The sequence below is a fragment of the Musa acuminata genome, chromosome BXJ2-8, assembly GCF_036884655.1.
Source record: "Musa acuminata AAA Group cultivar baxijiao chromosome BXJ2-8, Cavendish_Baxijiao_AAA, whole genome shotgun sequence".
In the NCBI taxonomy this organism is placed as follows: domain Eukaryota; kingdom Viridiplantae; phylum Streptophyta; class Magnoliopsida; order Zingiberales; family Musaceae; genus Musa; species Musa acuminata.
Window position 1 is genome coordinate 8,455,527 of NC_088345.1, and position 14,135 is coordinate 8,469,661.

The following is a 14,135-nucleotide window of genomic DNA, read 5'->3' on the forward strand; positions in this document are numbered from 1 at the left end:
AAAGCATTGGGGGGTGAAAGTGACGCAACTGAGAGCAGTCTGCATGTGCACATGATTGCCGCAGTGGTTTGTCGTCACTTCTTTAATGATGTCTGTCTTGATCTTAAAGCTATTATGGCTTCACAGCGAGTGAGCACATTTGCATGATTTGAGGAAGAAAGGCAAAAAGCAATGGCTGAAAGAAAAAAAGTGTTAGAAGTACATAACACCAGATTGAAAGCTGATCAAATTTGCCAAAAAAACAAAAATTATATTTTTTGAAGATGCCAAATAGCTTAATAATAAAAAATTTTTAATGAATGGATCACATCTTCATTATTTATCTTTGATAATAAAAAAAAAACAGTAAAACATGAGCATGCAGCTCAGAACCTCTAAGAATGCACAACATTAATTGAAATGTCCGACAGAGTATTGGCATGCATTTGGGGTTGCAATGCAGTGCTACAATTAAAGATTTCTGTTCACTGTAGAAACTAGAGAAGTTCAAAAGCCATGTTTTGAAGTACACTTCTGCTGCATATGATCACTAGATATTGGTCCATTCAAAACTCACCTCCCATATACAAGCTGATTCTTATTTCCTTTGTTTGCCAATCCACACAGGGCTATCTTTATGAAGCTGTCATTGATGGTATAACAATGTTTACAGAAGTTGTGTTTCAGACTCAGGGGTAAAAGGCTTTACATGTCAAGTATTCCTATTGCATGCCTAACATTCATAGCCAATATTTTGACAATGATATCAATATCTGGCAGCTTAGGAAGGCATATATTGTACACATGACAGAACCCAATCTGGAAGTGCCAGTTTGCATTTTGTATATAAATTATTCAAAATGCTTCTATGAGATGGGAGCCCAGTAACATGGCACTGCTGATCCATTCAGAAGACCTTTCCTGTGGTTGAGATATTCTCTCACTCCTAGGGCTCCACTGGAAAAGCTTTATAATATGCCTGGCTCTGAGGCCAGTATTTTCATCTGTAGATGCCCGAGCACCAACTCAAGAAACTACCAATGATTCATTGTTGCAATGTGAGCCCAGAAATAGCTTTACGGTGTCATCGATATGTGCACTTACACATGATGCCGTGATTGGACTAAATAATTTCAGACGGTCCGGCATAGTTCCTACTCTCAGCCCTGTTCCTTCTTGGAATTAGGCCACCCATTGATCGAGTGCTCATCGGGATGGATATTCAACTTAGCAAGAAGTCTTTCATGAACCGAATTTTCTATTGCTATTGCATCTTTGATGCTGTTATGAAGCTGTTTGCATAACTCATCAAGTGCAAGCATTGGAAATGGTTCTTCGATAAGCACACCAACCTGAAAAAGTTTCTAGAGAAAGTTAACGGGGTAGAATCATGCAGATAGAACAAGTGTCATGTGATGATAAGCATGATATCAGAACATACTAGAATGTCGTTTCCCCAATTTGCCATTCTAATAGAGTTAGGTGCTTGGTTAGGAAAATCTTGTTCTGACACAAAGCACACCCAATACGATGCATATTATAAAAAAAATGCAAAAGGCATAGCAATTAAAATGTTCAACACTGGCCGCTTATGAATCATCAATTATCTAAATAATTTAAATCATTCTCGTATATCAGATCAAAGGCAGGTAACTCATCAGGAAAGATTCTGTAATCGTAATCAGATGATATCTCTTCTGCTCTTATTTAGTTGATTCTATAGCAACAACAGACCATTCATTGTTTATGTTTCTTTAATTCTATAACAACAATAGATTAATGGACAAAGAAAACAAAGACTGAGACAGTTCTAGCATCCAGAAACATATTATTTTCTGATATATCTGGAGCTTACTGCTTGCCCACACTCTTCACTAAAAAATAACAATAGTACACTTAAATCAAACAATGACTAGATTTCTGATTGGTACTCGGATGCTGTCATAACTTGGCATATAGTGGACCTAAGATTATTGTTGACAAACATGTCAATATTTATTACCATTTTCATCAATTTTTATATATATAAGGAGATGTATTTTTGTTTTCAAGGAACATAACTCAAGAGAAAATGTTGCTTACTTCTTCAATGCAGAACAAAGAGGCTGCACTTATGAAGGTGGCAGGAACAACAATCCATTTGCAATCATCCCAAAGTATCACAGGGAGTGTAAGATGCCACAGGACTAGAAATCTTGAGGTTAAACGGGTATAGGATAAAGGAATAGGGATGCCCATGAGTTGTTCACAAACACCAATACCTTCATGGAAACAGCAGAGTTTTGACTCCTACATTAATAAGCAATATATATAAATTTTTAGAATGGAAAATTGCTAAACACTAAGTCACCCCTGCAGCATGTGAAACTGTTTGATAGACATAAAATGAACAATTAATTTCTAAATAATTGGTCATTGCCAGAAAGATTAATAAAAAAATGAAACAAGAAACACAAAAGTAATGTGAAAGTTGCAGATATAAGTTCTTCTAGACAACCCAAGGATACCTTAGATCTTATATCAAGAAAATTTATTGCACTATAGGTAGAGAATAAGTAATTAATTTCACGTTTGGCTAGAGAAAGACATTGTGGCATTCCCACATCAGTGAAACCAAGGACAATGACCAGAAAACTTTCAACTCTCACTTCCAGTACCATAATGACCAAATATCAATTCATGGGGATAACTAGTTACACAAGCTATTCTGTTATTCCATACTGTCATCCAGTAAACATGACAAACAAATGCAGCAAAGTTTCGGTTTCTTTGGACACTAAGTTTGTCATACATGTCCTAAGTTGTCTGTTCTTATTTCTAGTGCCACTAATATGTCCATTCATCCAATGTATAAGGTACTGAGACACCCTTGTGTCGGTCTATGCTGGTTGGCATATATCATGTTGGCTCATTGCCAGCACAGCACTGTGCTGCAATATTTGAAACCTTGCCTGTTCCTTTTAAGTCTAGCACTTCCAAAACTGACTAAATGTTATACTATGCATGCTATCTGTAAATTATTTATTTTATTTCCTTTTTTGTCTCATGTTCTTCTTTCATCATCAATGTCAGGGTGTTCATGGCGACAATCAATATCTCTCTCAATGAATAAGTTAAGTTCCTTATTATTTGTTCTGACTTGCACAAATTACAACATAATAAATAAAACCAAATTTTTGTTTCATTTGTATAATCATAGAACCTTCACATCCTGCAAGCTCATAGCCGTATCACAATTGTTATACATCTTTATTGCATACTGATTCATGTCTAAATAGATGACAGCCTTCGCCTATTTTCTCTTCATCATAGTAACTCTATCATTTTTCAGCATAGGTAACACGTCAAAGCTAAATAACTCTGGTTGACAGAACAAAATGATGTATCCACATAAAGGAGCATATTGATAAACATGCCATAAATTCAACTGATTGCATAATTTAAGCTGTTAAGAGTTTTTTCTGCTATCTGCCGAATAATATGCTTTTAAATGAGGATGGTCATTTTATGTTGCTCAAGGAATTACCAAGAGGTTACGCTTTGGCTCTTCAATGTGTAAGATTTGAATGCTCTGTGAAATGAACTCAATGACACAGCGTGGACGATGTTTTGATTTCATGAGTACTGTTAGATCTTCAACGTCAAGCAAATTTTGCAGATCTGCTTTGATATCTGAGCCGCTAATAACATGACACTGCAGTGAAAAATTCAGTTGTGGTGATGTCAGATTAAGTTGATGAAAACATAATTAATATCTACAACAAGAGAAGGTTTTATATTGAATTACAATTTAAAACTAGAAGAAAAGCATGTCAAATCCAAATTCACAAACATGTGATAATGCCTGTTGCAGACACATCATGATACCTTTTGTTCCTATAATCCTGTCATTTGCTAAAAGAAAATAAAAGATTCCAGAAAAAACATATGACATCTTCATTTCCAAAGCTTGAGAAGAAACTACAAACCCATTGTATCCTGGAAACACCAGTTCAATGACTTGAAACTCTACAAGCAGATGCTCCAATAATCAAAATTGACCCAAAAAAAAAAGAACACAGGTATAAAATTGCATGAAATGAATATGTATGCATATGACAGCTCATTTCAAATGTTCCAAATATCTCTTATGATCATGATTACTTTTTTCTGTAACCAGAGAAGATTCATCAGGATACTAAGATAACAGCAATGTTGTGGCCAAAAGCTATAGAAGTTCACCAACAAAGAAAGGAATCAAAGAACAGAAAAGCATAGTAGCTGTTATTTTGGAAGAATAGACATCACCGTATCATCCAACCCTACTACTATAAAAAAGAAGCAATATTTCTGTGCAAGATAGAAATTCTTTCTAAATACCCTTCTGAACAATGTAATTGGATGCCAAAGAATCTGGTGCAGCAAAAAAATGATTTCCGATCCAGTTCTCCAGCCTTTTCTCCATTGAAGTGAATTTCTCCTTGAGGATTGACAGCTCACTTCTATTCTAAGATTTTTGTTTTCATTTTCTTGGAATGTTCAGAAATTTCATTGGCACCTTAAAAGATGCTGACTACTCTCTTATCTGAGAGACAAACAAGCTCTCGATAATAACAAGAAGAATATGTGAGTGATCTGGCCATTTAAAGGAAGTGGCAACCTAATTTGAAGCATGAACAAAGTGAATAAAGAAATGGTCTGACAGATGTAATAGCCATCACAAGACAAAGGATAAAGCATGTATCGATTCTAATGGCTTCTAAATCACAATCCTTGTCATTTGAAATCCAACCATGGTCTGCCCGGTTCCACAGAAAAATTCCTGACTTGTTTGACGAATATCAGATCATCTAATTCTTTGGTGTTCTTGTAATTTGAACTAGAAAAGGTGTTGATGCATCATACATAATAAGTGGTGATGCCTAAGCTGGAAGCACAAATTCAGTCCCTTATATTGTAAGAAGGGACTTCGAAGCATATCCATCAGCTAGATCACCTTATTCATGAGATACACCAGTTCAGCAGGAGTTGCTGAGCAAACAAATGTAAGAACAAATCAACATTATTCTGAACATTGTAATCAGCAAATTTCATGAAATCCTGTAATTCTAACTTGCAGGTATAGACAATGCACATCCACTTAACTCTAACTAATGGAAAAGTTGGCAATTAATCTTTTCAATCGATAACACATCTATACTTCCTGACGAAATGCATTAAAGGCATCAAAAGAAAAGAAAACAATTTGAGTGCCCGAGAGCAAGAAAAGCAAGTCGAATCAAGATAAAAAAGATTGACCTTGAGAGCCATGGGAAATGATATGATGTAATTTAACAGGGACCGCTTGACCCCGGCGTCATCCTCCCTCCCTTTGGCCGACATCACTATTCCGGCTAGCTCGCTGGCGCCCGCCATGACCCTCATCCAGGCCTTCCTCCCCTCCTCGAACCTCGAGTAGGAGGCCTCGGTCCTGAAGACGAGCAGCAGCGCCAGGGCGGGCGCGGTGAGCTGGTACGGCAGCGAGGACGCGTGGAGAAGTGGGAAGAGACCCGGCGGCAGCCAAGCGAAAGCGACGGCGGAGTTATAGAGGGCGAGGGCGGCGGCGACGGCGGTGAGGGCGGAGACGGGGGGGATGAGGGAGAGGATGACGCGGGATGAGAGACTGGAGAGGAGATGGCGGAGGTGGCGGAGGGAGCTGCGGTGCTCCCGCCAGTCGTCGGGCGTGTAGAGGGGGCGGCGCTTGCGCACGCCGAGCTCCTTGACAGCGTCGGCCCAGTCGGGGACCGACCGGAGGAAGCGAGCAAGGGAGGGGGATCCGTCTCTCTCGCCGTCGCCGGCTCCGGTGGGATTGGAATTGGAGCACAAGATCGGGTGGGGGAGGTGAGGAGCGCGAGGCACGAGCGGGATTCTTGAGGAGAAGAGATGGGGGTTAGAGTTCGAATCAGCGGAGGAGGTGGTGGATACGAAAGAATGGGGAGGAAGCAGGAGTTTGGCCATTTGGATAAGGAAGCCGTCCTTGCCGGGGAAGGTCGGAGGAAGACGATGGCGCGCGCGAGTGAACGAGGGTTGGTGAGGCCGAGGCTAGGGAGAGGCGTTTGGATGTTTGATAACGGCCGCTGTGGAGGATGCAACAACACGTGGACAACTACCTAAAACATATAACTACTTAAAACATAGTATCTACCTACGTAACTACTATGAATCAATTCTCAAATTGCCTTACGTCTCATCTCACATAAGGCGAGAGCTAGGGCCATGCACGAAGGGAGGTGACGATCATAGGAAAGCGACGAGGCCTTATGACGGGATGGTGACGAGGGCCCAAGGTCGGGTCTCATAGTGCAAAGGTGAAGAGCGATAACGAGGGATCGACCATATCAAGACAGATAATCTTATCTTTTTAAGTAAAAAAATAAGAAAAAAAATATTTTGTCGAAAAAAATAAAAACCTGAGTTTTTTTAGAGATATTCCATAAATGAATGATAAATATAGATATAAATTAGATTATATATACATAATTTACGACCATGCAATTAAAATTACTAGACGAATATTGAATGTCATAATACCAACATAATTATTTTAAAAAACAAAAAAAAAAAGATAATATTGCTGGATTTGTAACTAATATATGATACGGCTTATGATAGAGAGACACTTAGAGAATCCATTAGCATCCGATCTTCCAACCTACATCAGATCTCCGAAGACCACATTGCAGGGTAGGAAGCAGCATAGGAGATCTAATTACACAATCGGCAGCCACGGCAGAGTTGTCACCAGTCAAAAATCTCGGAGAGGCTACACGGAGTCGCTTCCCTCGATTCTGCTACACATTGGAAATTGCAGAGATGCGCAATCCATCACAGGCACTTACTTATCACTCTCTGAAGCGACCGCTTTATCATCCCCGGCGACGCGACGTTGCTGCTTCTTAGCTGCAGTGAACACCAGAGTAAACCATGTCAGTGAACGAGGAACGGAATGCAGGAGGAAGTGATGGCTGTTTTGGAGTCGCCCGAACCTTGGATTTCACGGTCAGTGCAAGCATGCCGTCGACGGAGGAGGATTGCACCGAGATGGGATCCAGATGGAGGTTGCTCATCGACTCGACGACCTCGAGCAGCAAGCACTCCCGCCACGGGCATCGCAGCTCCACCAGCACCTCCTTCTCCTTCACTGTGACGGTGACGTGGACGGGGCCGTGCTTGGACAGGACGAAGTGGTGCTCCGCCACTCCCTCGTCGATGTCGCAGGCCTTCCTCTTGTTGCCCAGCGGCTTCCATTCGTTGGTGATCTCATTGCCCAAGTAGTTGTCGGATGTTCTCTCTGCTACGTCAGGATTCTTCCTTCGATCGGTGGTGCCGAGCACAGCTGTGCCGGATTCCAGCTCCTGCACTCTTCTCTCGAGATGCTTCAGATACTGTGTCGTGTCATCGAGGATCGAAGCCTTGTCGATCTGACGAGAGAAACAACAACGAATGAGGTACGTATGCGCGTCTACGATCAAAATGGTCTAAGAAGGCTAATCCGATTACCTTGCCACCGGTAGGAACTAATGATCTCAGAGCGAGAAATTTCTCGTTCAGCTTCTCTCTTCTCCTCCTCTCGGACAAGACATGATTTCCACGCCACCACGCTCTATCCATCAGAATCTTCTTCAGCAGTTTCTGAGGCGTGCTCATGAATGATTTGGGAGTGTTGAAGCCTCTTCGCCAGACCACAAAACTGGACCTGAAGGACACCTTGAGGAAGCACAGAACTGGGTTGACCTGCTTCGAGGACCGCAAAATGGTGGCCACTGTCTCTGCGTAGTGTGAATCGTCACCATCGAGATCCAGAGAGCTGTGCTTGCTATGGTTTCCCTCTTGAAGACCACCAAGCATCTGGTTTCCGGTCGGTTCCCTCATTGCAGAAGACACAGCCCTCTGGGCATTGACGAAGGACAGCGTCGCATACTCATTGGAGCTCAGAGATCCATGTAGCAGGCCATTGCTGAACTCATCATCTACCAGTTGCATGCTGTGAGTCCGGGACGTGCCATTGAGCCCATCAGCTCCCAATAGGTCTTCAAGCTGATGAGTGAGGCAGCACTCGTTTGAACTGTCATCAGGAGAACATGTGTCCGGTTCCTCACGGATGTTCTGATGGAGCTCCTCAACCTTGACCGATTCAGTATGTTCAATGGGCACATATGAATGGATAGGAAATGGGAAATGTGTTGGATCACTCTCCAATGGAGTTTGGCGGTCGGTGATCAAGTTGTGGTCGCCCAAGGGGATCGAATTGTCGATACCATTATCGATATCTGGGCATATTATGCCTTCACCACGCTCAGCTAATTGTGGACTGGATATGGATTGTTCATAACATATAGGATTTGGCAGCTCCCAGAAGAAACTTGTGATTTGCTTTACGAGATCAACATCCTCCAAAATCTTAAAACAGGACACAACAAATCAGTCGAAATTTAGCTGAATGAGAAGTCTAGTTCAGAGTTTTCCACCATGTTCAGTAGATTGGAGCTCACCAATTCAGTTGTGCCCAACTCCAGTACTCCACCCATGAAAGGGATGCATACTACAGTCTGCAAAAAGAGGGAGACATAAACAGATGCAAAAGTAGAGATTGGAGATTGGTGCTAACATAATTCCAGACAAATGATTTTGGAACTATTTGAGAGACTGAAGAAAATGCCAATTGTTATCAGAATTGGGAAACTAAACCACAAGAAAGAGTATGTAGCGGCTGCTGGTTTCATACCTGAATTGATGCACTCTGGATGATGCATGACAGGGATCAATCGAGCAATCCGCGAATTGCATATCGAAAATGACAGAGTAGAGAAACATCAGCTTCTACAAGAACTAATACAGTGCAAATTGAGCGCGAATTATGTAATCTACCTTTGCTAGAAGAGAGCGCGAAAAAATCTTGCTATCTGCAAATTGAGCATTGTTCAACCAGATGTGCTGATTGTTGGCTAAGGCTTTGCCTGGCAATCTGAAACAGCAGCAGGAAGCTACATAAACATGGAATTTAGATCATGCAAAACAAGTGACTTGAGATACCTTGGTCACTCAGGATGCTACATTTGATATTGTCTTATATATATGCTATAAACTCTCCATGATAGGATGTAGAAATCCATCATTTCTTCATTAATCAATGCAAACAGGAAACAGAGGACATGGAGGGAGGGAACTTTAAGCTTTCAAGATGAGAATTTACCCTTGTCCTAGAGTGAACTTGAAGGTCATGCAAACCAAGTAATACCACTCCGCATCGGTTAGGTCTTCGGGAGACAGAGAAGCAGAAGGCCTTCTGGTCTGCTGATTGCTGTCGCCTGCCGAAAGCGATTCATACAGTTCTCTCAGTTGCTCACTCCTCTGAAGGCCTATTTGATCAGCTTTGAGTTCTATCGGCTGAGTCATCTTCCTCGTCTTTATATCACCATTGTAGTACCCATCACTCCATGCCAACACTCTGAACAAAGTGAACAAGGAAATCTTAAGCATTAACCATAAAGAATGCACTCAACCATACTGCAAGACTAATTAGCAAATGAGCAACAAAACAAATAAAATTATTCTAATCAAAGATACTTTTTGATGGCAAAAGTTTCCTAAACTGAGTGATATGATTCTGTCAAGTGGCATTGCTCTTTAAGCAGCAGCAACCTAGAAGAAACTAAACAAGATGAGGAGTTTGATGTGATATGTTTGCAGCATGCTCTCTGCCTCAAGACTCTTTGCATGGCAACTTGTGTTCATGACATGAATGAACACATGACTAGATAAAATAGCATAAAATTGAGAGAGTGTTGTCTTGTGTAAGAAGATAAAGCCAAGCTCACATTAGGAGCCATATGTTTGGAAATCCCTCAAAATTAAGCAGGATTGTGACAAGACATGGCATGAATCAACTTCTGTTTTCAGTACAGAAATCATTCAGATCTACATGAGAAAAATGAACAGAACTTGAACAGTAAAAGAGATCATCACAAATGAACATTAAGGAGCATGGCATCAACGGCATTCACTAAAATCATGAGGCTTTGATCATTAAGGAGCCTTCTAAAACAAATAAAATTAGCATAAACAACTTAGAAATGGATAATCACTCATAAAAATCTGCGTACACATTGTAATAGTTTTCAAAATTGGCATCAAGTCAAACTATCAGTAACTCTTGGGACCAAAAGCAGAAGATGAATCCAAACAAGTCATATCATTTCACAGAATGTGGATCTCTTCTAGCTTGACATGAGTGAATCTGCAAAAGGCTTACCTTCCAGAATAAATAAAGATCCATAGAGTCTCCTTGACATCACTAGAATATACAACTAAAATGTGAATCCAGTTAGTAAGAGTATGAAGCTGTGCTGCAAAGTGTTACACTATCAAGCTTGACAAGATTATAATCTATATGCATGCTATTTTCCATTTTTCTGGCAAATCTTAACACTCTAGATAAGAATTTAAAAGAGAAAAGAGTGTCTGAAACAAGCTATTTAATGTCAAAGAAACCACACAAGATTGCGTTGGTCGGAGCAGCTTCTTTACCCTGGTTGCCTGGTGGAGATGGACCAAAAGATTGCATAGCTCCACTGGATCTTCCTAACTGTAGCAGCAATCTGCTTCCTGAGGTGGTGCTTCTCGGGTAATTCTTCATGGATTTCGAGATCTGCTTCCATTGCTCGACACAACCCTGACCTGTACCAAAAGCATGCAAAGAAATGCCACCAACTTAAGACTCAAAAGAAGCTCTTGTTTTCGCATGCAGATTCAACCTTCACCGGACCAGCTGGTCGCTGAAGTTGTACAGAGAAGGAGTCAGCTCAGTCAAGGTAACAAGAGTTGGGAGGCTCCCAGCTTTACAAATAGGTCAATGATGCTTAATCTGAAAAGAAATCCTTGAGGACTCTGTTCTCTTCTTTCTCCGGCAAAATTCCGACCCTTGGCCCTCCCAAGGAAAAGAAATCTGCTGCTTTTTTCTCCTTGGGAAGATGAGAAAGCCCCGCCATCTTTGTTGGTATAAATGCTCAATGAAAACTAGTGGAGTCCACACAAGCTAGTTTACGACAGTCTCCTGCATCCCAAAAGGTCCATTGGAGTCTGGAGTCTGGAGTCTTCAGGAAGGAAACAAGGAGCTCAGACACCAGCACCGCAGAGGAGAAGGTGATCTTCCATTATGTATGAGAAGAGAGTGTTAAGGTCAGGGTATTGATGTTTGAAATCAGTTTGCGTTGGACACGGGCAGTAATAACATGTGCACAGTGCATGTCTTCTCTCTTATCATCTGAATCCATTTCAGGACACTTAGTTTGCTCTGGATCCTTTCAGAGCATAAATAGTTTGATCGAGCTCAGCAGCAGGGCATTAATGGGTTTACCTACGTTTTTGGGACCAACCAAGCAAAAGCCATGGGCAGTGGAGCTCGGTAAAAGCTTCTGCCACCGGCTATTCACCTTTTGTTTTCCTGATTCCTCTAACCTTTTGGGATTGAATGGTGACGAGACAGGACAGAGAGCACAACAAAGAATAACACCATTGACAGCAAACCATCACCATCCCATCTCTCTCTGGTCTCAGAGCGAGAGCGAGAGAGAGAGAGAGAGAGAGAGAGGGAGGGAGCTGAGATTTGCTTCAAGATTTGCCGGAGAGAACACTGCAGAACAACAGAGGCGAATTCGGCGCCAAGATTATAGCAGATACGATGTATCCGTCCAAGGAAACTAAGTAGAATTGTGCCGTGGATGATTAGAGTGGAACTAATCATTCTGCTACGCACTGAAATCTGTCTTCCTGTCACACATGTGACTGCGATGACCAGAATCACATGTTGATTGCCATAGCTCGGACTTCCTCTTCATCTGTCATTTAGATCAAAGACAAACAACCTTTTATTGTCACATCCGACATGCAAATATAGTTAAGTTTATATAAGATATCGATCTGATGAGTTGCCTCGATGCGCTGTGGTTGATATCGATTCAAAGTTACTATGGAATGAATGCTTGGCTTGGATTCTCTCTCCCTTCAAAGGTGTTGTAGAAACCGGCCCACCACGCACCTATCATTAAAAAGAGTTTGGGGGGTGGGGGAAGAAAAGGAGGAGCCGTACGCCAGCACTAGTGCTGCCTGGAGGAGCTGTTGAAGTGGCACCTGCATTCATTCACCATTCAAACTGTACCCTACACTATCAGAAATTTGCCTGTCTGCTACTGCAGCGGCTTGTAGTTGTATGTTGAGACTTTTAACACGTCTGAGATGCTGCAGATGTACCCTTTTTACCTTTGAGCAGTATGAAATGCTATTCCCCTTTATCACTGTAGATCATTCTCTCTCTCTCTCTCTCTCTCTCTCTCTCATGCTCTTTGCTTTTGCAAATGGTGGCACAGCCCGGTGAGTACTATCTTCATCGACCATCGATCAACAACAGCTCTTGCTTGATGCTTTAAATCATCACCACCACCACGACCCAGCAGAAGCAGAAGCAGAAGCAGAAGCAGAAGCAGCAACGACAACTTCTTGATGGAGAAGGAGAGCAGCACGGACAACTCCACAATTAATGTGGATGTGACTGAGCTGCTTCACATTTCCTTCAGGCCATTATTACGTCCCCTGCAAAACAAGCGTCAGAGACGGCGCCCTCGCACCAGTCCGATCCGTTCCCTTCCTCCACAGGAAGTCTGCCATGAGCAGATGTGGGCTTGTCCAGATGCTGCCGTAAGCTACATGGACTGACTGGTCGAGAGTCACGGCCTCAGAACAGTGTCACTTCGTTCTCCCGTGGCCGGCACTCCATGTCGAGCTGGTATCAGCCACCTGCATTACCTGTACGTCTCAATCGACCATCCAAGTTTTGCGACGTAGTGTGATGCACATATTGTAGCATACGATTACGCCGTATTCCTAGGTTTATCTTGGCATCGTCTCATCACATTTGGACAGTTCATGATCGACTCCAAGAACATCCGCGGTGTGATGCTTGATGGTGATGTATGTCTTCTTTCTTTCCATGTATGGATTAGCCTCGAGAACAGGTTTTGGATTCCATTCGTAGCATTTATCTGTGAAAGAGGAGGAATAAGTGATGTAATGTGGTCCGGAGTCTGCAGCCTTTCACCATGGATGTCTCATCTTCCATGTTTATCCTTCCTGCTGCATCCACGTTGTTCATGTGCTGGTGTCAAGCACTAAAGGTCGGATATGAAGCTCTTATAGTATTTTCTTTTTTTTTCTTTTTCCAAAAATATAAGGATTTGCCTCTTGATATACATGGGCAAATTTTCAAAAAAAAATCTATGGTTTCTTTTTTTTAAAAATTATAGAACATTTATTTTGTCATAAAAAATAATTTTATTTCCAACCTCCATCTCATCGGCTATCATCTGTCCTTAGTTACATTCGTGTTCGATCGTCGTTTCGAGTGTGAATAATAATAACAATAGAGAAAGAGAATGAAGAAGGCAAGAGTAATAGTATGAGAGCGGAGGTGATGGTCGATGGAGTATGAGAACAATAGAGTAGAGGAATACATGACTAAAGATAAAGACAAAGATAACTAGCGACAGAGGTGGAGACCATTACAGGCGCAAACATTAGGCAAAATTATCTTTTAGGAAAGGAAAAAAAATTTGAAAATGAAAGTGCTTTCTAGAAATTTCTCAAAATATTCTTATAGTTAATCTTCTTTATTTGGCCATCAAGCATAATGACATTAATACTCAAAAATATTTTCATATATCTCTCTTAAATTTATAAATTTTATATTTATTCATCTAAATTTCAACAAAAAAAAAAAGGGGTATCAAATAATTAACAATGGTGTAAGAGCATTATAACTATAAATTAATATATTAATTTTTTTATGATTATATGTATCTAAGATCAAAATATCATTGCAACCCACTTAAAATTTTTATACTTGTGTTATATAAGAGTATACCAAACTTACTTATCAAATGTTAAGGATTTAAAATCTTATATTATAATTTTTTACCCCTAAAATATTATTCTAATGATATATCTAACTCATTTTTTTAAAACAATAAATACTGAAAACAAAATTCAAACTAATAATTTGATGATAATCTATTAAGATTTTTTATCAATCACTTTCAAAAATACATTAGAAGACATTTCGAACATTTAGTTTTTCATAAATAGAT

The 14,135-nt window shown here is 40.9% G+C and overlaps 2 protein-coding genes across 4 annotated transcripts; both read right to left on the reverse strand.

The window, feature by feature from the left end:
- Positions 1-562: 562 nt before the first annotated feature.
- On the reverse strand, positions 563-6,083 carry LOC103993257 (voltage-dependent chloride channel 1, chloroplastic-like). Of its 2 annotated transcripts, XM_009413254.3 has the most exons (4): positions 5,257-6,082; positions 3,506-3,673; positions 2,062-2,268; positions 563-1,331 (listed from the first exon to the last, which is right to left on the reverse strand). In XM_009413254.3, exons 1-4 carry the CDS (start codon positions 5,953-5,955, stop codon positions 1,140-1,142), a joined length of 1,266 nt encoding a protein of 421 aa, XP_009411529.2. In that variant the 5' UTR covers positions 5,956-6,082; the 3' UTR covers positions 563-1,139. The 2 variants fall into 2 exon arrangements, with proteins under 2 accessions (XP_009411529.2, XP_018685486.2); XM_018829941.2 differs by lacking the exon at positions 2,062-2,268 and having other exon boundaries at positions 5,257-6,083.
- A 489-nt stretch (positions 6,084-6,572) lies between these two features.
- LOC103993256 (transcription factor EGL1-like) lies at positions 6,573-11,267 on the reverse strand. Of its 2 annotated transcripts, XM_009413253.3 has the most exons (9): positions 10,752-11,267; positions 10,525-10,674; positions 9,191-9,445; positions 8,866-8,962; positions 8,723-8,737; positions 8,490-8,546; positions 7,498-8,397; positions 6,984-7,418; positions 6,573-6,897 (listed from the first exon to the last, which is right to left on the reverse strand). In XM_009413253.3, exons 2-9 carry the CDS (start codon positions 10,653-10,655, stop codon positions 6,823-6,825), a joined length of 1,965 nt encoding a protein of 654 aa, XP_009411528.2. In that variant the 5' UTR covers positions 10,656-10,674; positions 10,752-11,267; the 3' UTR covers positions 6,573-6,822. The 2 variants fall into 2 exon arrangements, with proteins under 2 accessions (XP_009411528.2, XP_064977241.1); XM_065121169.1 differs by having other exon boundaries at positions 10,525-11,267.
- Between the last annotated feature and the right edge of the window lie 2,868 nt (positions 11,268-14,135).